This window comes from Anguilla rostrata, chromosome 1 (assembly GCF_018555375.3).
Source record: "Anguilla rostrata isolate EN2019 chromosome 1, ASM1855537v3, whole genome shotgun sequence".
NCBI classification, from domain to species: domain Eukaryota; kingdom Metazoa; phylum Chordata; class Actinopteri; order Anguilliformes; family Anguillidae; genus Anguilla; species Anguilla rostrata.
The window spans coordinates 62,778,554-62,800,385 of record NC_057933.1 but is presented as its reverse complement, the minus strand read 5'-3'; the positions used below and the strand labels follow the sequence as shown (position 1 = coordinate 62,800,385).

The 21,832-nt window shown below is 40.7% G+C and overlaps 1 protein-coding gene across 1 annotated transcript in view; it reads left to right on the top strand.

Moving 5' to 3' along the window:
- Positions 1–21,832, top strand: part of LOC135263222 (histone deacetylase 9-like) — a 112,348-nt gene that overhangs the window by 53,023 nt on the left and 37,493 nt on the right. The window contains exons 12-18 of the mRNA XM_064351394.1: positions 895–1,257; positions 11,810–11,983; positions 13,186–13,236; positions 16,975–17,149; positions 18,183–18,316; positions 18,893–19,013; positions 19,411–19,460. Of these exons, the coding sequence (XP_064207464.1) occupies positions 895–1,257; positions 11,810–11,983; positions 13,186–13,236; positions 16,975–17,149; positions 18,183–18,316; positions 18,893–19,013; positions 19,411–19,460 (1,068 nt within the window). The remainder of the gene's footprint in view (positions 1–894; positions 1,258–11,809; positions 11,984–13,185; positions 13,237–16,974; positions 17,150–18,182; positions 18,317–18,892; positions 19,014–19,410; positions 19,461–21,832) is intronic.

Below are 21,832 nucleotides of genomic sequence, written 5' to 3'. Positions count from 1 at the left end.
CAATTAATTCTGAGCTGCAGCATTAACAAGAGCGCTGGTGCATTTAGTAATGTTTTACCTGCGGTGTCAGGTGGAGCTAATGGAACTTTACAAGAGCTTATGGGTTTAAAAGGAGTTATAAAAAGCACTTACGAATGCCGGGAGATATAAGGTAATTCTGTGCTATATTTTTGGGGCCGAAGTATTTTCTTGTTCCCGCTCCCTGCTGAGCCAGGCAGGTACGAGCTGCTTTGATGTAGCTAACAGCTACACGGTGACTTGTTTTAATGCATTTCCTGTCCCGGCACATATTCTGAACTGGAGCTCCAGCGAATTCTGCGAATTCTGCACACTTTCATTTCCTGAAAGTGTAGAAAAGTGCAGCACCAGATCATTCCAGTCTAATCCTGTTTTCTTTTTTCACATGACAAAAAAGTGCGGTTTTTAAGAGGTGATATTATTTTACAGTTTTACTAGCGCACAACCCCCTACCTCACAGCCAAAGGGCTTTAAAACCATGGCCTTGAAAACATAGAATTTGCTTTAATCAGAGCTCATTTTACTCCTGAAACCTGACCTCATGGAGTATCCAAAAACTTTTTTACAATAAAAGGCAAGTTACAAGTTTTTTGGTAGGATTTAGCCCAAAATAGTACGTCTGTTATGAGGTGTTGGAAAAATTCAGGACTTTTTTCACTCCGGGTTATTTCAACTACAGGAGCCCCCAGTGTAAAATACACTAGATTACCCATTGTGTATCAGCCATTTGTGAAAATGCAAAAATAATATGCATTAAAAAATGATGCATTAAAATGTGCATTGTGGCAAAATGTTCATCATGTGATTAACAAAATATAGTTTCAGGAGTTTATCAAAACTGTTAAACGTTTATTTAAACATTTGATTTTTCTGCAGATGCTGTCAAAGTCCATTGAACAGCTACGCCAGCCCAATGCTCACCCACAGGAGTCTGAGGAAGAGGACACTAAGGAGCAGCCTATGCAGGAGGACAGGGTGCCCCCTAGTGGTGTCATCCGGAATGGGAGCCAGAACAACAGCAGCAGCAGCAGCATCAGCAGCATCAGCAGCAGCAGCAGCAGCAGCTCTGATGGAGAACTCCCTGGGTCACACCTGGGGGTCATCAAGGTCAAAGAGGAGCCGCCTGACAGTGAAGACGAGGGCCTGGCCAATCAGAGCAAAGCAGCCACGCAGAGCACCTACCTGCACCAGGTAAAGGGGAAAGATTTTGCCCAGAGGTTGGTAATAAGGGCCATCATATGAAACATAGTGAGCTAGAGATCGTACACCCAGACACACACACAGACACAAACAGCAGACGTGCGGGGAAGATTTAAGCCCTCCTATTCTGAAACATGGGGTTTTACTGCGCACAACAACCATGACTTTCTTGACCTCTTTCTGACCCCTGGACAGCTTTTGTTCGTGATATTGTGTAGTGATCTCTGTACTGTTATTTCAATTTTCTGTATATAATGTGAAAAGGAGAGATTGTGCAGTGCCCCTTCACCTTTGCGACGAACAGTTTTGACTGATCTAATTATTTTAACAGAATATTCACTTTTGTGATCAAAGTGGCATCATGCAAGTAAATTAATAAGACATTCTTCACCTGTGCATTCTCACCTCTTTATATTTCCCAGAGATTTAATTTTATATGGATATATTGTGAGTAACTGACTGTATTATATGCTTATGTGTTGAGAATAACAGTCTGCAATGTGGTTAAAAAACAAAATATTTTTTGAGCTGTGTTCTGAAAAGCAATGATTGACCCAAATGTTCAATAATCACTGATCCTTAAAATAAATATAAGCAGAAAGTATAAAGATATCTATCTATCTTACAGAATTATTTAATACACGGGAAAGTTGTATTTATTGGAATCTACATTGTGAAAATTGTTAAATACAGATTATACTTATGCAAAAGTAATATATGCTCATATCTGGCAAAATATGAAATCCAAAATATGTGATATGTTTTCAGATATATGGTAATATATATTACATGCAAATTTGTCATTATATATGTATATATATATATATATATACATATATATATATATACATATATATATATATAACTTGCGGAGGTAGCAACAAGTGAGGTGATTCACATATCTTATATTTTGGATTTAAAATGCATTTAAAAGCTATTTAAAATACATTGCTTTTCCAGGCGATTAAATTAGTGTGTAAAAATTTTAAAGCACAGCAACACCAGAGTGAACAGTTACGACAATGGAGCACCGCGGGGGTGTTAGGCAACAGGTCAAACGACAGCGCCAGACCTGGGCCCTGCTCTCTCCCGGCTCCTCTTGGGCCTCAATCAAAGCTCGGTCTGGCGCTCGCCTCGCTTCCAGCAGCGAAGTCGCAGGGAGCGGCTGGGCAGGAAATGCCTTTTGGAAGCGCGGAGTCGAAGTGATTCATGTGCGTAGGAATGCAGGAGAGGAGTAGAGGAGGGCGAGGGTTTTCGGGGGCCACGGCTGAGAATTGATTTACCGTCAGAGCAAATAACAAAGCAAGCAGGGAAATGGTTAAGGGAGCCTTCGGTGGAAACATTTCCTTTCGTAATTCCCCCGCGATGCGGTTACCTCTGCGCTCCACGCAAGCCCCGAGCCTCGGAGCGAAACGCGGTACCATCGGCCCCCTTTTTTCGCGAGGCAGTGCTGCTCACTGTCGAAGTGAGGGTGTTGCGCACACGGCGCGTAGCCGTGACTCAGTTGGTCAGTCCTGCTCTGTGTTCTATCTGTGATCTGTTTTTAATTTTCCCTGTTTCTGCATTGTCATTGTAAAAGAGCAAAGGGGGGGGGGGTGGTGGGGTGGGTTGGGAGGGAATTGTGTTTTCAGCAATCTGTGGAAGACATCAACAAACATAGGCAAAATTTTGTTTAATGTGTCCAGTTGAGCTGTAGATGGCTTTAAGTGGGAGCCACCACAAACGGGGCGATGTCAGTCTTGTTCTTGTGTTCCTTTGATTTTGTTGTAATGGGACCCTCCCGCTGTCAGTGGGGGTCTTGCTTTCTGTTCCTTGCTGTTTGTATTTGTTCCCTTTTTGCCTTCTGTTACAAATCTTTCTTTTTTAATAAAGTTCATTCCCTTCCTGTGCACTATTCTGGTCTGTTTATTTTCTTTACGTTTTTTTTTTCATGTGGCGTTTAACGGAAAATCACTTGCCTCATTCGTAGCTGTATATGAATGTGTGCGTGTGCTTGCACGTGTGTGTGTGTGTGTTTGTGTGGATCTTTCTATGTGGTGTTTGTGTGTTCCTCACGGAATTCATTTAAATATATGTATCTGGAACGTCACTTAAACATTAAACATTATCATAGAAATGTCCTATAGCGCAGGCTGACCTGTGCTTTCTATGCTTAATGGATAATGTTAAATAATGGGCTTTTACGGAGACTTACACCATTGCATGAACACCATCTACTCCGTGTGGTGCTGTAACTGTGTTCTTCCTGTTTGATACAGAGCACAAAGACTGTGAACTTTCCAATACCTCAGTGTCACCAATGAGGAATCTAAGAAACACCCAGTTGTAAACCCTTCAGTTACAGCATGTGGGTTGTCATGGTTTGACATTCATCTCTTGCCCTGTATTGATCAGTTATGCGGTTTCTTCGCTTAGGACACTACACGCATTCACATTTTTTCCTGTTTCAACATCAGAATGACTGCAAGCACATTTGAGGTTAAAGGGCATTTAGCGCTGCAATACGTGTAGCTTACATTGTAACCACTGTTTATGGTATTTATTTCAGAGCTTAAACTGATTTTAAGATGTTGTTTTGGAGCGTGAACTGCAATGTGTTCAGTTGGACTATCCAAGTGCGCACCACGTTCAATGGCCCCTGCAAGGCTGATTTATGAATGTGTGCTACTTCCAACCAAGGACTTTCTCTGGGCTTTATTTTCTCACTCGGCCTTCCCAGGTGCTTTTCGAGAACATTGCTAAATGCAGATTTAGTGGTGGGATACAAGGAGGCTATTCTGTCAGGCATTTAAATCCACAATCCTCTGGTCTCAAACGCAGCACCCCAGCCACTGCTCTGTTTTGCTCCAAACTTTTCCCACACTTGGTACTGTCTCAACATTTCATGTGCGGGGATAAAGTTAACCCTTTAATGCAGGGCTTAAAAGGCTCAGTGAACACTCCTTTGATGTGAACAGGGGCAGTCCGGTCAAGAGAAATTGGTTTAAGGAGGATATATATTACTAGCACTGATACTTTTTCACCAAGTTTTAAAATGCATTCAATGGTTTCCCAAACCTTGGTGGGTGAGGGTTGGGAAAACATGTTTTCTACATATTTGTTTATACCACCAATCAAAATCTTTCTCTTTTGCCTTTCTTTTATAGCTATGTCAGTAGTGTAGTTATGTAGTTATACAAGCGATCCGAGCAGGATTTTTTTTTTTAAGCGTGAGGGTGCAACTAAAAATGCTGCCTTCAGATTGAAAGTGCTCTACCCTCAGAGAAGTAGTGGCAATGGTGGTGTTACGCTGGCTCAATCAAAACCATAAGATTGATTGCACAGGTTATTTAAAATATTCACAGATAATGAAAAACTCCAGACGGAAGTTCACCAGTGTCGCTGTAGTATCCAGCCTGGTCAACATTTATGTGAAATTACATCCAAACTTTTGGTAGCATGATGGGAGCTGTGACACTGGAGAGTACGCGCCTGCTAGGTGTGTGTATGTACACAGTATTTTATTTCTGCACATCGGTGATGATTAGTGTTTTATTTATTGCCCCGTGTTATCAGCATTACCCAGATCTAATGTCCCCTCCTTGAATACAATTTAAATGACAGTAGCTAACGTTGACTCAGTGAAATCATTGTATATTAAAAATATTTTAAATTACGTTGGTAACGTAAATGTATGTTTATGGTAAATTGCAACTGAGTATGCACTTAAGAGTGCACTAGTGTACGCCTGAGTGGGTGCACATGACTGAGTTTGTATGTGTGATAGGGACTGTATGGTGAACTAGTTTGTAAAGTTTATGGATAAACTTCAGTGTGGTTGCTTCAGCAATTGTTCAGCTGTCACCAGGAGAAAAAGTTAGAGAGAAGCTGTAGAATCTTAAAACTTTACCAGTGTAACCTTATGACCATTTGTAAACTATGAAATAGGCACTCTGACACCAAACTGTGGCTTTTGACTTTCAAACATCCAGGAAAAAGTACCCAAATTAATCATCTCAGCCATTGATTGGTGTACAGAAGGCATACCACACAAAATAAAGCTTTATACAAGCACTCTACTCTGAGCCATAGTGACTTTTATAAAGTTGTAATGGCATGTCTGACTTAAAAGCTGTATGAGGAGAAGCATGCAGAAATTTAGGCGGAAAGAAAATAATATGTATGCAAGAGAATCGGCACTGGATTGAACAAACCACACTTAATAGTAGAATCTCAGAGATATGAGATCAGGATCAGGATTTAGACCATTTGGAACCCTGAAATGTTCATAACTTTGAAATCATTAAAAAATACATCAATTGAAAGAATACTTTGAATGGAATTGTAATACATTATCAAACACATAGTAATCTGGATCTGATGAGAGCACTGTCTTTTTTTGTATGTTAGCTTTCTGAACTTACCTGAACCCATTCCACTCCTTCTCAGTCACTTGCTAACATGATCTCTTTTGTGACCTGTTCCCCTGTTCAATATTTCCCTCACCTTTCTTTCTGTCAAATACTGTCATTTTCCCTCATTGTATTCTTTATGCCCCATTGTCTACTTGTGTTTTTTTATTGTTGTAAAGTGTGATTAGTTTGTCTTTAATTGCCACAGTGACAAAAAAGGTGCTTGATAAGACTTGGTTGCGTGTACAACTTCCATCACAGTTTGTCATACTCCTTTCAGTTGATGGCCGGTCTGTATCTATGAGGTTTGCATCTCTGAGCTTCTATTTCATTAGTGAGTCTGGGTGTGGGAAATGATCACCAGAAGCATCCCTGTGCAAAATGGCTAGATTTGCCTTAGGTGTGAAATGCATGGTTGAAAATTAAATTGTCTTGGAATGGTATGTCATTTTGTTCATCAGATTTGTATTATTTCTGGATAGTGACCCAAGCCTGATGGAGAACTCTGCTTCCATTGTATGTAATATAAACATTAAAGAGGAACGATTAGGAAGTACTTCAATTGAGGTAGTATTCCGACTCAAATTAGACATTGCCTCTTATTTTGCTTTTTGCCATTCGTCTTAGGCCTCGAGGTCTTGTGATTTTAAATGAGCTGTTACAAAGGCAGAAATAATAAAAGACCCCCTGTCCCACCCCCACCCCCTGGCCACCTGCACAAACCCTCCCCAGCTACCCACAGGACCAGTTATAAAAGCAAACAAGCAGCCTTAAAGAGCATCCGACTGCACTAATAAGTGAGGAAACACTCTGGTTTCAGAGTGCCGTTTGCAAGCCTTGGTGGGCTTTGCATTTTATGTGTTTCCCCAAAACCTGGTTGAAATTTTTTAGGCTGAAAAGGTCTTGCATTGCTTTGTGTGTGCATGTGTGTGTGTGTGTGTGTGTGTGTGGCCTGGCTGACAGAAAAAGAGGTTTCCTGCCATTTTGGTTAATTGGTCTTTCACATGCTAACCAGGGTTATGCTTAAAGTGCATAAAAAGGACTTGGACCATATCCACATGTAGGTCCCAGGTACTCTGGGTTCCTTATTGTTTGTAGTGGGTCCAGGGTACCTTGGGTTCCCTATCCTCGACAGTAGGTTCAGGGTATCATGAGTTGTGTATCATTTATATGGTTCTTGGTTACTGTGGATTACCTGATTGCCTGTTATTGAGAGTTCAAGTTACCAGAAGTTTAAGTGTAAGAAAGACACAGTCTGTTTTATTCACAGTGTATTGCAGCGTAGTTAACTGGACCTTTGGATTTCTTGTGAGCAAGTAATTTAGTGTATGTTGATAGGTCAGTAGGCTAATACTCACCGTTGGTCAAGAGTGGATGCGTAAAGGGAACTATAACCATGCAAGAGTAACCCTGTATTTGCCACATAACAATCTCAAATGGGATATATGCAAACACCATTATCAGTCTCTTGTCTAATTTAAAAATACTTTTTGAAAGTACTATGTGTGTGTGTGTGTTTGCGTGCGGGTGTATGTGTGTGTGCGCGCACAAGCACATGCACATGCGTATGTGTGAGAGGACGAGTTGACATATGCGTATGTTTATATTATGAGTTTGTTATGATCCAATTCTATCTGGTATTGTATTAATCTAATGAAGGTAGTCTAATGTTATATTTAGTGCTGGCAGATCATGTCTGAGATTCAGTTATCTTGTACAAACATCTGGGACAATCACCTTTGAAAGTTCAGATACGTATTCTTTATGAGTAATAAACTGTATATTGTGTGCATGTACGGATCCCTTAAAACACTTATTGAATAAGAATGCGCCAGACGACTTCAAACAGATGATCAGTGTTAGTTTAATTGTAGGTTAATTATAATTTCACAGTTCAAAGCTTCCTGCTTGTCATATTAATTTTTAATTGGAAAATTGGCACATGAAGTATCATTTCTAATAAATAATTCAAGTTTAGCTTGCATAACTGTGCAGTTCTGGCCATGAAGTAATGATAGTTAATCACAATAAATATAATTTGTTCATATTGTGTTCAAATCGTAGTGACAGTTTCTTGATGAGCATATGTGAATCATTTTGTACACATTCTTGAAAGCATTGGGCATTAACATTATGATTTCTATGGAGCATAATATAACACGTATGCATGTAATCTAAAAAAAGCATGCATGTGTTTTCGCTTGGCTTTGGAAAAGTTTGTAACCAAATGATACAAATTCCTGAACAATGAATAAAATAAAACTTCCAAGTTTCATCCTTGATCTTTTTTAAGTAGTCTCTCACAAATTGATATGAACATATTTTCTATCCCTTTCAGTTCTAAAACGATACATCCTATTAGTATAATAGTGCTGCATAAAAGTAGCAAGCACTTTTTTTATGAATAATGAGCAGGAGAGGTTGCCCTAATGAGGGCTGCCCCATGCCTTGAGGAGCAGGATGTGGGATGGCTGTTTTTGGAATGGTGCACTCTGGGTCAGGGGCTGATTTGATGGCCTGGGGTTTGATCTCCCAGGACTGTGGGGGTGGGAGTACTGTGGCATTGAAATGCTGCAGGATACTTCACAATACAGAACCTACTTATTTTACAAATTTACAGTTGACCCAAAGATATATTTTACAAAAGATATATACTGTATATTTATTTAAATATATGGGAAATGAGCTCTCCCTAAATCCGCTAATGTAGAATTAAACTGTTTAGAAATTTTCAATACAGTGAACATATAGTAACTATGGAAGTGTTTCATGAAAGCATAAATGGAAAGTGCATGATATACATTAGCCCTCCTTAACCCCTCTCAACAGCTACCACTAGACCCTGATCAACAAGTTGGAAACCACTCATTTACAATATATTTTTTGTATTATAATATGTATGTTAGTGAAGTATTCTTGGCAGATTCCCTGCTGCATTATGACACCTTTCTTTGCGTTTGCACCATTGTTTCAGATTATATCTACTGTATGTGGCTGGTAAAGGTGTTATGCAAGCACTGCACTGTTTAACATTGACATATAATGTTCTTTTACATTTGTTTTGTAACAAAATTACACTAAAAATTGGTAATAAGACATTACATTCCAAAAGTACTATCATTTGAGTAACATTATTGGAGCACAACAGCAACCTTCTTTTAGCATGAGAAGGAATAATATAAATAATGATTCAGTCATCCCTGCATTCATTCCTGCATTTGGAAAGCTGTAGTTTCCAAACAACACTCAAATATTATTCTAGACAGGAAAATACAGAGTATTATTATTATTTTTTTTATGTAAAACCTTGGAAGATGGCATCCTGTTCAGTGTGCCCAGCCAAGTGCAGTGGTGGAATTCAGTATGGATGGAACCGGTGCTGACTGTGGGTGGGAATCTTACTGATCGATGCATAATTGCGCAGAGCTTGGCCCGGAGAGGGTTTAATTCAGCAATGCATCCTCACCTCAGCGCAGACTGCAGTCTGCCTTCCTGCGTAGAACAGCTGGCACATCGTGTTCAGCCCAGTCTGGCAAAAGGGCTGTGCAGGTCCCTGGTTGACTGCGCTAGTACAAAAGTGGTATCATTCCATGTTTTTATTGATACCATTTTTTTGACTGATGCTTGATGTTTTAGTAAATTGATACCAGTTCAGTGTTAGACATAATGTCTCACCCCTTTTAGTTGTAACTGCACACCGCTGTGTAAACAGCACTAGAAGTAGCAAACATTTAGATGGCAGTTTTTCTGAATAGCGCAGCTTGATTTGGTATCTTATAAAGTTAGCTTCCAACACTGAACACAGAACTAAGTTCTAATCAGCAAACACAAACTCTGCCGTCATTTGTCCGTCACATATGCTGTCATGGACAAGGAGATGAGGCTTCCTGTGCCATAACTCTCTGCACGTCAGAATAAGTACAGTTTCTGTGAGGTGGTGCTGGATTAAGCCGTTCCTAGTACAGGGAACAGGCTGATTTAAGCAGTGATGGTGGCTTTATGTCAGTGTAACTCGAGAGGCAACCACAGGTTTTCTTCTAGTAGGGAAAAGTTTGAGGACAGTTATTATGTATTGCAGATCTAAACAAAGGCTAATATCCTACAGCAGAGCCGCTGAATGTTACACAGATTACTTTAGTGGATGTATTGGATTGTAGCACATTGTGTTACATGCAGGAAATCTGTCACACTTTCTCCACAAGGTTGTAGTGTCCACAAAACTGCAGTAGATTTTTTTTCCCCTTGAAAGGAAAGACAGCCTGCCCTCCTTATGTCTTTTTCATTTTATTCAGGCAGGGTTACATATAGAGAGAGGATCACAGTGCAGAGAGTGCCACGTGGGGAACTGAACTCTCAGCCAGAGTGGATTCATATATGGCTTCAGAATTGGCTGCCCTACGGACTGCACCACATATTTCACCCCTGCTGGGCCTTTTATTTTTTTAAATGTATGGAACGATTTAAAGGGGAGGTGAAACATTCTTTTGATAATGATATAAACAGGATTAATACATTGTTATATATATACATGTATGCAGGAATCATGCACACACATATTACACACACAAACACACACACACACCCTCACACTGCAATACACTGCATGTTTACAGCATTAATATGAGCTGCACTATAACTGCATTGCACCCAAGGGAGGGCCTTTCTAAAGCTGTCTGTGCGGTGAAGCTCGTTCCCCCACAGCCTCTGTGATATTTTAAAGCCACTCTTGCAGCCTGTGCTTGTGTGGGTGAATTGAGTGTGGCAGTAAAATAATTGTGGGATATAGTGTAGACTTTGCCAGTTTCTGGCCACCAAGCAGGAAGAGTAATGTAACATGGTGTTTTTCTTTCCATGTGTTCTTACCGTGGTGAAATGCAGAAAAGTGTTTCTGAGACACAATGCCAGCTAAATGAATGGCTGTCCTTGAGAATTCTCATATGTGTGCATCTTGTATGCATTACTTAATGTATGTGTGGGTGTGTTTGTGCGTGAGCATGTGTGTGTGTGTGTATGTGTGTGTCTGTGTGCGTGCCTGCGTGAATTTTGGTATGCGTGTATAAAAAAAAAGGACCACCTCAAACTTGAAAACAGCACCCTGGCAGGCTAATCACTTCAGCAGAGCCATTTATTTCTACGCCTCGTTCTTTGCTCAACTCTCAAGGGCTGGGCTTGGTGTTATTTTCACAGACTGTCAGGCCAAATGCGCACAGTGCCGGCCACTGGTTCCAAGTTGGCTGAAGGTAGACTGACCATAAAACGAAGTATTGCGTAGTGAAGGGGTTCTGGGCAATAACACTGATGGAGAAAAGCTCTGCACGTCTCTGGATGATGTCATCCTCTTACTGAGTCATTGTGAGAGACGCCTGAGTGATCCAAACACTACCTTCAGAACTTTCACTTATTTCTGGATGGCAAACTATATTAAATATTTGTCAATATTGTTCATTGGTTTACTTATAAAAATCTGAATCAACATATTTATATATATATATATATATATATATATATATATATATATATACTAATATTATATATATATACATACATACGTATATATGTATGAATTCGATACTTTCAAATGAGTTTAAAACATAACTAATTTAACTTACTAATTATTAAGCGATAAATAAAAATGAAATGTACATACCGACATGTATTACACCAAATTTGCATAATACTCATACATTTTGAATACCTTATGAGGTCTCCACATCACTGGGCTGCCCTTTCCCAGGACAGCTGCACTCTGCTTCCCAGCACATGAGAAGCAAAGAACTCTAGAAGCCCCCTCCTCAGCTGAGATGAAACAGGCAGGGCTGCTCAGATAAAGAGACAGCCGTTTATATACCTGTCAGTCTCGCTGACCGGTGTCGTCCATGTTGTTATCTTAGACTTTGCAGGATTAATATTCCTTTTCAAGTTTAATGAGATAAGAGGCCTGGGGGAGGCGTGCCCTGGAGTGTTCAAAGGCTGACCGGCCCTCAGGAGCAGCCTTATCTCGGGCTGTGATTGGTCTGGCTGATAGGTGATCCTTACAGACGAGGTCTGCTGCTCTCCAGGGGGGAGTGACTTGAGCATCCTTACCGTTGCTCGTCTTTGATTTCGGGGGCAAGACCCGCTTCCTACCAGACTCTCCAACACCGCGGCGCTCCCATAAAGCTAATCCATTCCTCCCCCGTTGGACGGGCCATGTTCACCAGAGCCGGGCGAAGGCGCCGCCTTCATTCCTCTGCCAGCATACCTGCCCCATGCCCCACGCCGGCCCGGCTGGCGCTCTGTGGCTCGGCGACCGCGGCCGCCGCTCTCTGAGTCCGAGTCGTGGGGACGCGGTGAATGGCTTCCCCGGGACCCCCAGTCTGGGACGCCTCATCCAAGTTCGCCTGACTAATTAATCCCAGGGCCCGCGCGGTGGAGAGCATATATCAGACGCGGACGTGAACCGGCGCGCTCATGGGAGGGTTCCGTACTCCGGGCGAGTTGTGTGTCACCAGCACGGCCCAGTATTTCATTGAGAAATCTCAAAGGAGAACATCTGTTAGGGGGTCAGCGAGGCACGTGGTGGTGTGACTGAACACAGCACCATTGAAAGCAGTGGGAAATAAAGGGCTCCAATGACCATTAATGTCACTCAGGACAGGTTTTATACATCTGCGCAGATCTCCGATAACTCCATCACTCAAAAACACCAGCAAGACTTAGTATGGCCGCTTGACATCGTCACATTGTGATGTGTCCCTGAAGCGTTCATAAGTGATATGGAAAGAGTAACATTCAGTGGGCCTAATAGCAGGACCAGTTGCGAAGGTGATCGTTTTGTTGTGTGTTGAAGGTTTACTATCAGGTCAAGATGTCCATGCACTGATCGAGGTACGAGGCCCTGATGGAATCCCCCCCGCAAAAAAAAAATTAAGTTGTAAATAAAGTAGATAAAGAATCATAATATATTGGCAAAATAGCTTAGATGACATCATACTCAAACCTAAAAGCTTACCTACAATAGGTTGCCAAAAATTGAAAAAAAAGTGCAAAATAGAAATGAACGGATTAAAAGATGTCCTAAAAACAAGACGCATAGCCACAAGACAAATGTCTTCACAGAGCCCGTGAATTATAAGAATGGAAGATATTTCCTGTTTTAGCCTTTTAATGAAATGATGTCTTGGATTTACAAAAACAACACAGGCAAAGATATAACTTTTTTCAACTTTCAAATAAATCTAATTATGCCATTTATCTGTTTCAGTCAATCTTGTGTTTCCATAATAATGTTTACTTTTCCTGTAAAGAAAGGCCCACATCAAAACAGATTTTCTGGAATGCTTAAGCTGAAAAGGTTATGCTTAACTCAATATCTAACACAAATAGCTCCAGGCTGGGTGTTTTCTATTTTTCCACATCGCAGTTATAAAAGCGGCGGCCATTTCTCCTTGAGAAGTCAGGAGCACTTAGCTGACACGGCGCGCCTGTAGTCGCTGGCCTTTACGCGGCTCTGAGAGCTCTGGGCAGGGATTTGGAAGAGGTCGGACCGTGCCCCAGTTCTGCCCCTTCTCTGCCCCTTCCCTGCCCGCTCCTGCAGCGAGCGGCTCACGTTCCGCTCTCCTCACGAGACTTCCGTCTCTTGACAGCTGTGAGGAATTAGTGCACGCGCTCCTCGCTTGTCCTCTGGTCACTCTGCAGGCCAGCGGTCCGCTCAGGGGTCACGGTGGTCAGAAACTGCTGGCCGTGGGGACTTTGCTTCAGGGAATTCATCGCATTTTTGGACAGAGGAGGTCAAATCCTGTTTCCTTTGGGTTTAAATTAAATATTGAAACATTTTAAGATGGTTTTCCAAACAAGAAGGCACACAATTGGGCGTAATTATTATCTTTTTTCATTGATAAAATACATTTTTTTGAACGTTTTATGTTTTTTATGATTTTTATGGAAAAACTTTTGAAATGCAAGATTGTTTTTGTCTTCTATTATATAGCCTAGTCTTGTACTGTATAGTTTCATACATTTTATGAAGAGGATAATCTCAGCCTAAGAACATAGAAATTACTCCCATACTTTGTTAACTGAAAATCACTTTACAGTTGCTTTGCTAACCTGATAATGCACTAGGACAAACAGTGCAACTTGCTTTGAGGTGAACTAAGAAGAAGAAGGTCTGTTGGCCTGAATGTCCTGTCACCTCTCAGCCAAAACAAACCCTTCACTGGTTGTCAAGCAGTCGCAGCTGATAGTCCTCAGAGAAAGTTTTGGATGTGAGAGGTGGAGAAGGTGAGGAAGCTGACTAACAGCTGTAGCTTTGTTTATGAGGTAAAACAGGACTGGGGAAATGACTGTAGAGGGGAGCTCTAGTGATGGTCTGTGCAGTTTCACACGGAGAAATCCACACACATGACTCCATGCACTTCAGCCCCAGAGCGTAGCAATATCCAACAAACACATATTCCCACATAGAAACTCTCTCTCTCTCTCTCTCTCTCTCTCTCTTTCACACACACACACACACACACACACACAAGCTTGCATGCATACACACATCTAAGTATGTACATGACACCTGCATTCAAATAAATGCGATCATTCACATATGCACATGTACGTGAATATTATAACTCCACAAGAAGAGGAATAATAACGTCTCCATATTATTATTTATGACATACTTTCTTAAAAACTTTTCTAAAAACATTCAGTGATGATATTATGATATTATTATAAAAACAAATGCATTTCAATTTTTCAAGCTGCGAGAGGATTAGAATAGTTGTCTTATTTTCATAAAACAAGCAGGAACATAAAACCTGTCTTCTAACTTGTTCTTTTGTCAGGGCAAATATAATGTGATTTAACTATAAAATATACCAATACACCAAACTATTCTAAAAGTGGCATCCTGGTACGATGTTATTCTCAGGGTAGGAATGTGTGGAATTTGCTGCTGCAGATTCTCCAGGACGGCTGCAATTTTATAAGCGCCACGTTTAGTTTAACCAGAAACCCTATCTCATGTGCAATCAGTATATTGATTTTCCTCTGTATTAAAGCTAAAACTCCACTGCTACTTTTTTTTAAAGAAGTTGCTATTTTCACCATCTTCCCAGTAATCAGGGGACGTGATGAATATTTAAGCATTTCAATTCCTTTTTGTAACGCTCTTTGATTTCGCTTAAGAGGAATGGTGCAATTTTGTACGCAGTTTAGGATCTGATTGAGGAGCTTGTGGTCCGGTTTCACTTTCTAAAAAGAGGGGCTTAGTTTTGTTACTTTTGAGATTTCAATGACAGCACACAGTTGGAGGTAATTTAAGTTACTTCAGACATAGGTAATATTTGTCACGTTGATGTTAAAAATGAACAAAAAAATCATTTGATATTGATAATAAGCTAATGTGACCAATTGTCTTATTGACCTAAAGATATTTTATTTTCGGTATGACGAGAAAGTAACCCCAATTCAGCAATTACAGAACAGGGTGTCTGTATCGACTCTAGGCCTGGCTTCTTTCAGTTGTCATCTGTGTATACATTTTAATTTAAAAAAAATATTGAAATTTACTATTCATATAAAATATTATTGAGTATGCAAGGAAATAAATTGAAAAAGGATGCCCAAAATAAATGTATTTATTTACACACATACTCATCTATATTTATATGTACAAACTGAATTAGTTCATTAGTAAAATAAACAATACGCATGCATATTTGAAATGTGTGAAAAGAGAGGGAAAGGGAGAGAAAGGAAAAAGTAAAAGACAAAGAGATCTAGTGACACTATAACTAGGTAAGATAAACTGGTTAATTAAGTCTGGAGTATTTAACAGAAATTTGATCCCAGTGGAAGACCCATGGAATCCAGCTGCAATGGAGCCAGCGGAAAATATCTATCATGATGAAGACAGGTTTTATTCCTATGCTACCTGATCCAGCATTCTGTCCAAAGTAAATAAAATGCCAGAAACATCTGGAGGAGATCCATTTGATCATTTATAGGGAAACCTGCCGAGCTGGCTTTAGGAAGCTAAACACAGGAATATTTGGGGAGAGTTTTGGTGTTGATGTGTGGGTGTGTGTGTGTGTGCATGTGTGTATGTGCGTGTGCACGTGCGTGCGTGTGTGCTTGCGTGTGTGCGTGTGCGCGTGCACGTGCGTGCTTGTGTGCGTGCGTGCGTGCGTGTGTGTTTGAGTGTGTATGGAGGTGGGCATATAAGATCTCATTTTTATTTGTCTGAAAATATAAATAGTGAGCCCATTCACACATTCTGTTTGAATACTAGCCTATTGTTGTCTGATGTGTCGCTTGGGTGCAAAGGAGATTTGGGAAATTCACACCTGGTTTCTCACTGGGGGAATGGCCCTACCTTTTTACTTCCCTCATTTCCATATGGACTACAGTTCCCAATATGTGAACACAGCACTCAGAATCGTCATTCCTTCAATAATATCATTGGAAAATGGGACTGCCAAAACTAGTAAAACCAAGAAATTAATTCACCAGGCCTGATTAATTCATGCTCTGTTCCTTTCAATCTATCGCCTATAATATTTCCCTTTTTTGTATGTTAGATTTGCTTTATACTGTAGTTCGTTTTTTTAAGTAGGACGTTTAAAAAACATTTCAGAAAAAATAAGCAATTCAAACAGCCCTATTTCCCCCAACATTCACATGTAAAAGAATAAATACAAACCTGAAGGGTGTTTCTTTTTGTGAAACCGAGATCACCATGATTACGATTTTTGATTGGTGCTGCCATTTATCTCTGGAATTTTTCAAATAAGGCTTTTGTGAAAATATTTAATTCTTCTGCTGCCCACCCTACTGATCTGCCAAAACACTCATACATTTTTTTTCAGAAATAAAGCCACATAGCATAAAAACACCATTTTAAAATGCAGTGTTTTAGAAATCATCATATGGCAGGTAAATAAAGATTTGTTGTCACACCATCACTTGATGATATCTGCTTTTATGACTTTTCTTACAGTCACACTAAACATATGTGTTTGTATTCAAAGGGTGGATGTGTAAACAGAACCATGTTGTTTCTAGCCTCCTACAGGCTCCATTTACCAATTTGCTGTCTGTCTGGCTGCTGTGCTAAGGGTGACAGGCTAGTTAATGTCACAGTGAGCAGCAGTGGGAGCACATCTGCAGAAGAGATCAACAGACCTGACTGAATGATTTCCTCCTCTGACTATTTACTGTGTTGCTGAGCCTATCACACCCTAATTTGTTGACATTTGTTGCCTTGAGTCTGCCTGTTCTCATATTTTTCCCTACTGTTTTTGTACTCTGCACCCCTACCCCCACCCCACCCACCCCCAACTGCCCCCCCCCCAATCCCTCCCTCCATCTCTCATGACATAAACTCCAGGAGCCAGGGTGCATCCAGCAGTTCCGCTGGTACCAGGCTCAGCTGGTGACTGTCATGGCTACCCGAGTTGAGGCAAAACCCCTGCCGGGTGCCAGGGTCCAGCCGCCTCCGCTGGACTCTCCCCCTCGGCAGCTCGCATTGCTCGGGCAGACCGGCGCGTCTGCCCACTCCACTGGTGAGCGTCCCCGCGGGGCAGGCCTTCAGCAGCTTGGGAAACGGCCGTGTGTGAGCGGGGATCATCTGATTTAAATGTGCGGGATGCCACAGATTGCAGCACGTTAGCGGTAGCATCAGTTTTATTTATGTTTTGAAGTTTGGCTGGCACTGCCACCCCGCGCGCCCCGGCGGTAATCCGCCCTGAATAATCACGCATTAAGTGGAAGGGCTCGCGCTGGTGTCTCGGGAACAGGTGCCGACCCCTCCCCTCGCTCCCCTGGCCGGAGGATCGTCTCGGGGCTGCCTTTGCGTCCCACGCGTTGAGCTACACACATTCTTCACATTCATGCTGCTTCCATTTTCCTAAAATGGCAGAAGCATTAGATTGCACATATTGTACTGCTGACTTTGAATGTGGGCTTTTAAAAAAAATGTGAACATGTGCCGTGTTACATAGTCCCTGTCAGTTTTTGTAATGGGGCGAACAAAACATGCAAGCTGATAAAACGAAACTATGCACCTTTTTGGCTGTGTTTTCGCTGCAAACGAAATGCATTTCTCAATTCTGTTTTGCTGAGTGGAGTTTGGCTGAAATATTAAATGTATAATGCAGTGTGAAAGCACCAAAACCTCAAGCTTTTTAAAATAATTTTTGACAATACAACTGGTCTTCTTATTGCTGGTGTTTTGTATACCACAAGGCTCAGGAAAATGAAGGATACTGTTTGAAAGACAATGAACAATTAACTTGTTAGTGGTTTACAAATGTCAGTAGTTACCCCTCTTTCAGGGGGAAACTTACAGGAATAATTTATTACATAATCATGCCACTGATATTGAGATAGGCTCAGTATAGTCTCTAAACTGCCACACAATGAAATAATGAGCACAGATCATAATTTTAAGATGTTTCCTTGGCAACAAAAAAAAAAAAAAAACAGCAAATTTTGGTTGATATTATTTATCAGGAGAATGTTGTGAAAATTGCCTCCCTGTGCTATAAACAAGGCTTTGGGAGGTGACGTTACTTCTTGATCTTGCTCACGCCGCAGGCCTGGTGTATGATGCTGGAATGCTGAAGCACCAGTGTGTGTGTGATAACTACGCTAATCACCTGGAGCATGCAGGCCGTGTCCAGAGTATCTGGGCCCGCTTGCAGGACTGTGGCCTGGTGGACTGCTGTGAGGTATGGAGCCTGTGTGCAGCCACATGTCTTTTCTTCCCGATTTATGCGGGGGTGTATCATCAGTGACTCATTTGGCCAGAGGACAGTGGCCTGGATTCAGTCTTACCACACTGCGGTCTCTCTCGAACATTCAGTCATGAGAATTCAAGAGACTTTCCCTTTTTTATTTCACTTAAACAGCGGAAACTTGTGAAGTCATTTCAATAAAGTTTGTTGCGTAAATAACAAAAACAATGGCAAAGGAACCCACAAAAATGTTTTTGCATATGTGTTCATTTACATAATGCTTTCGCTTGCACATGCACAGATCACCTTCATGCAGCGATTTAACAAGCTGTGCAAGGGGTTCACTTTTTCCCCCATTATAAACAACACCATGGCAATGCGACTTGATTCAAGATTGGATCCCCTCAAAAACATATTGTAACTCATGCATTCTGCAATGCTTTCTAACTAGTAAATATGGCTATGCAGTTTTGATTTATATGCTGGAGATTGTACTGACATAACATAATTCTATGAACTGAAAGTGGAAAAAAATGCTCTAAGTATGTTGCCCTTCTCCTCCTCTTCCAGCGCATCCTTGGCCGTAAAGCTAGTCTGGAGGAAGTCCGATTGGTCCATTCTGAGCGCCACACTCTCCTGTATGGAACAAACCCACTGAACAGGCAGAAACTTGACCCAAAGAAGCTGCTGGGTATGTGTGGGAACAATGGGAGTGTCATGCTTCAGCAGTGAATTTGAAATGGTACAGGAAATGGCATTAGGTAGCCTAATATTTTTTAGAAGGTCAGAGTCAAATTTTGCATGCCATATGGTGAAGACATACTGAGCACAACCACATAAACCACAAATCATTATTGCCTATGTTTAATTTAACTACAGCTCACGGATTAATCTTAAGGGAATTAAACAAAGAGTAAGTCATTCTCAATCAACATCACTGAACAGCTGTCTTATTGAATATATATTTTTTTTAAATATGGTTTTATCAAGTAATTATAGATGCTGTGTGATGGGGTGTAAGGACGTTTATATTTAAAACATACATTTAAAACGTACTGTTCATTTACTAACCTTCTGTGTCTTGGTAGGCTCCACCCCTCAGGACAACTTCACAGTATTGCCTTGCGGTGGATATGGGGTGAGTGTAAAGACGTATGTGTGAAGGTTGGGGTCACTGAAAAGCAGTTGGGTGTCAGAACAACAATATAAATCTGATTTCATGCAGTTCCTATGAAAAAGTACAGACATTTGCAATCCAGAGCATGTATTTATGGTGTCCTTTAAGTGCCAAAAAAGGCAAAGCTTTTTTTATTTAGTTATGTGAAAAGCAAAGAAAAAACTTGACAAAGTACAAGAAGAAAATAAAAGTACATTTGGAAAAACTAATATGCTGAAAGGGATTGTTACTATTTAGTGTTGCACAGAGGGAAACAGTGCAGCAGATACCCTTATTCATGATGATTTAGATAACTGTTTTTTATATCATCTGTTTGTACAGCTGGGTATGTAATAAAAACATCTCAGGTTACACAATTTGCTAAGAGGTCTATTGGCAGTGCCCACTCGGTGCCTAAATCGACAGGCTTCTGCTAACAATCCCTAATCCTTAGCCAGCACACCACACTGCCATGGCATGGAACAAAACTTATGGAGTGTTACCTCCTGTTACCAGGCAAATTAACTAGATGAAGATTTAGTTTGGGCATTTCAAGTTTTTGCTTTAATGATAGTTTTGTTTTTGTTTTTACAATTTTTATATATCCCTCTTTATCATAAAATGTAGTGATAAAGTACTACTGATGTTTGTATTGTGTAAATCAATAATTCAATATATACATTCCATTTCCTTTCATTCTGACCGAATAATAAGGTTATGTCCTTTGGTGTTTTGTTGATTATTGTTACTGACAGCGAGTGAGCTCACACTCACTGTCAGTAAAATTCTGGTTTGAATTCCGGTTGGTAAAATTCATTCAGTCAGCTTTGTGGCAAGGCGAATTCCATCAGGCAATGCTGTCAGTTATTATTTCACTGTCCCTTTCAGAATCCATCTGAAAGTTGTGGAAAACATTGAACTAAATATAGAAAAGACTTTTCTTCACATATGACCCTTATCTTGGGTGAGAGGGGTAAAAAGGGGGGAAAAGCGTCTTGAAATAATTTCTCCTGCCATTTGAGTCTCTGTCGGTAGGCCGCGTAAAGCGCTAAATCAGAGAAGGTTATTTTTTATGATAGTGACGTCACCGTGTCTTCAAAGGGCCCTGCTGCATTTGCTGTCATTTATATCTTGGATGGAATGGGCTGAGTGATTCCCTGGGTGTGTTTTACTAAATTGATAACAGATTGCTTGCTCGTCTTTCTGGCACGAGCTGAAGGAGGTTTGAATCACACCACCACTGGCAGCGGCAGTGAGTTTTTAAAAACTTTTTCTTTTTTTCTTTTTTTTGCAAAGGGTTGTAATTGCTTGAAAGGCTCTGATGATATTTGTTTCAATGAGGAAGGGGCTTCCTCATGGTGTAGGGGTCCTGGGTCTGGATTAGACTGGGGCAGCTGAGGGGAGAATATTTCTGCAAACAGGATATGCCTTTATAATATGTTTGAGTTTCGCTCTGAAGTTCTGCTGAGTGCATTAGCCCGCAATTCGATGATGAGGAGAGCCCAGCCATCCCACACTGTGGGGGATGGGTTGCCTTTGTCCCGTTCACACTGACTTGATTTGGTTAGGGGGAACTTTGGGGTAAAGTCCTTGGAACTGTGGCTCCTCAGATGATCTAGAAATTTGGATTCAACAGTAAGGGAGACAAAGTGCAAGAGAGAGAGAGAGAGAGAGAGAGAGAGAGGGAGGGGGGGCAGGGGGAAGGACTAGCCAGAGCAGTATTTGGCTTGGGATGAAAAAGGCAAGTAAAAAAAGAGAGGTCTGCTTTCCATAAATTCCTGGCTTCTTTTAAGACGGGCCTACTCTGCACTCATAAATCCCCTGTTTGAGGTGTTTAAATAGAAGGACTTTTTCTATATTACCAATGGACAATATGAAAGGGGAAAAAAATCAGGGCTCAGAAAGTTTCTGTAATTAAAGATACACACATTTCTTAATGTCATACTTAAAATCTTGGCTGCATTGAAGTAAAGGCAGGATATAGTAGTAATAAGTATTAATTATATTAATTGTTAGTACCATTATACTGTACAGTTATATATTTAGTGAGGAAGCATTTAAACCTAAATAATGTAGCTGGATAGTACTGTGCATTACTGTGAGAATTCTGAGAACTCATGTGTGTGATTAAAAACGTAAATAATTGGTTTTTGTGAGCCATGAGAAAACATATTTCAAATTAGTGTTGTTTTTTTTCAATCCGTAATCCAAGTTATACGGTAAAGAAAATTTACAGACCTTATAGCATAAATTGCCTGTCAAAATAGAAGGTTGTACAGAGAGATTGATATAATCAGACTAAAAGTGAGGTGGCCAGTATTAGGAAGAGAAAAATAAACGGTAATCCTGCACTG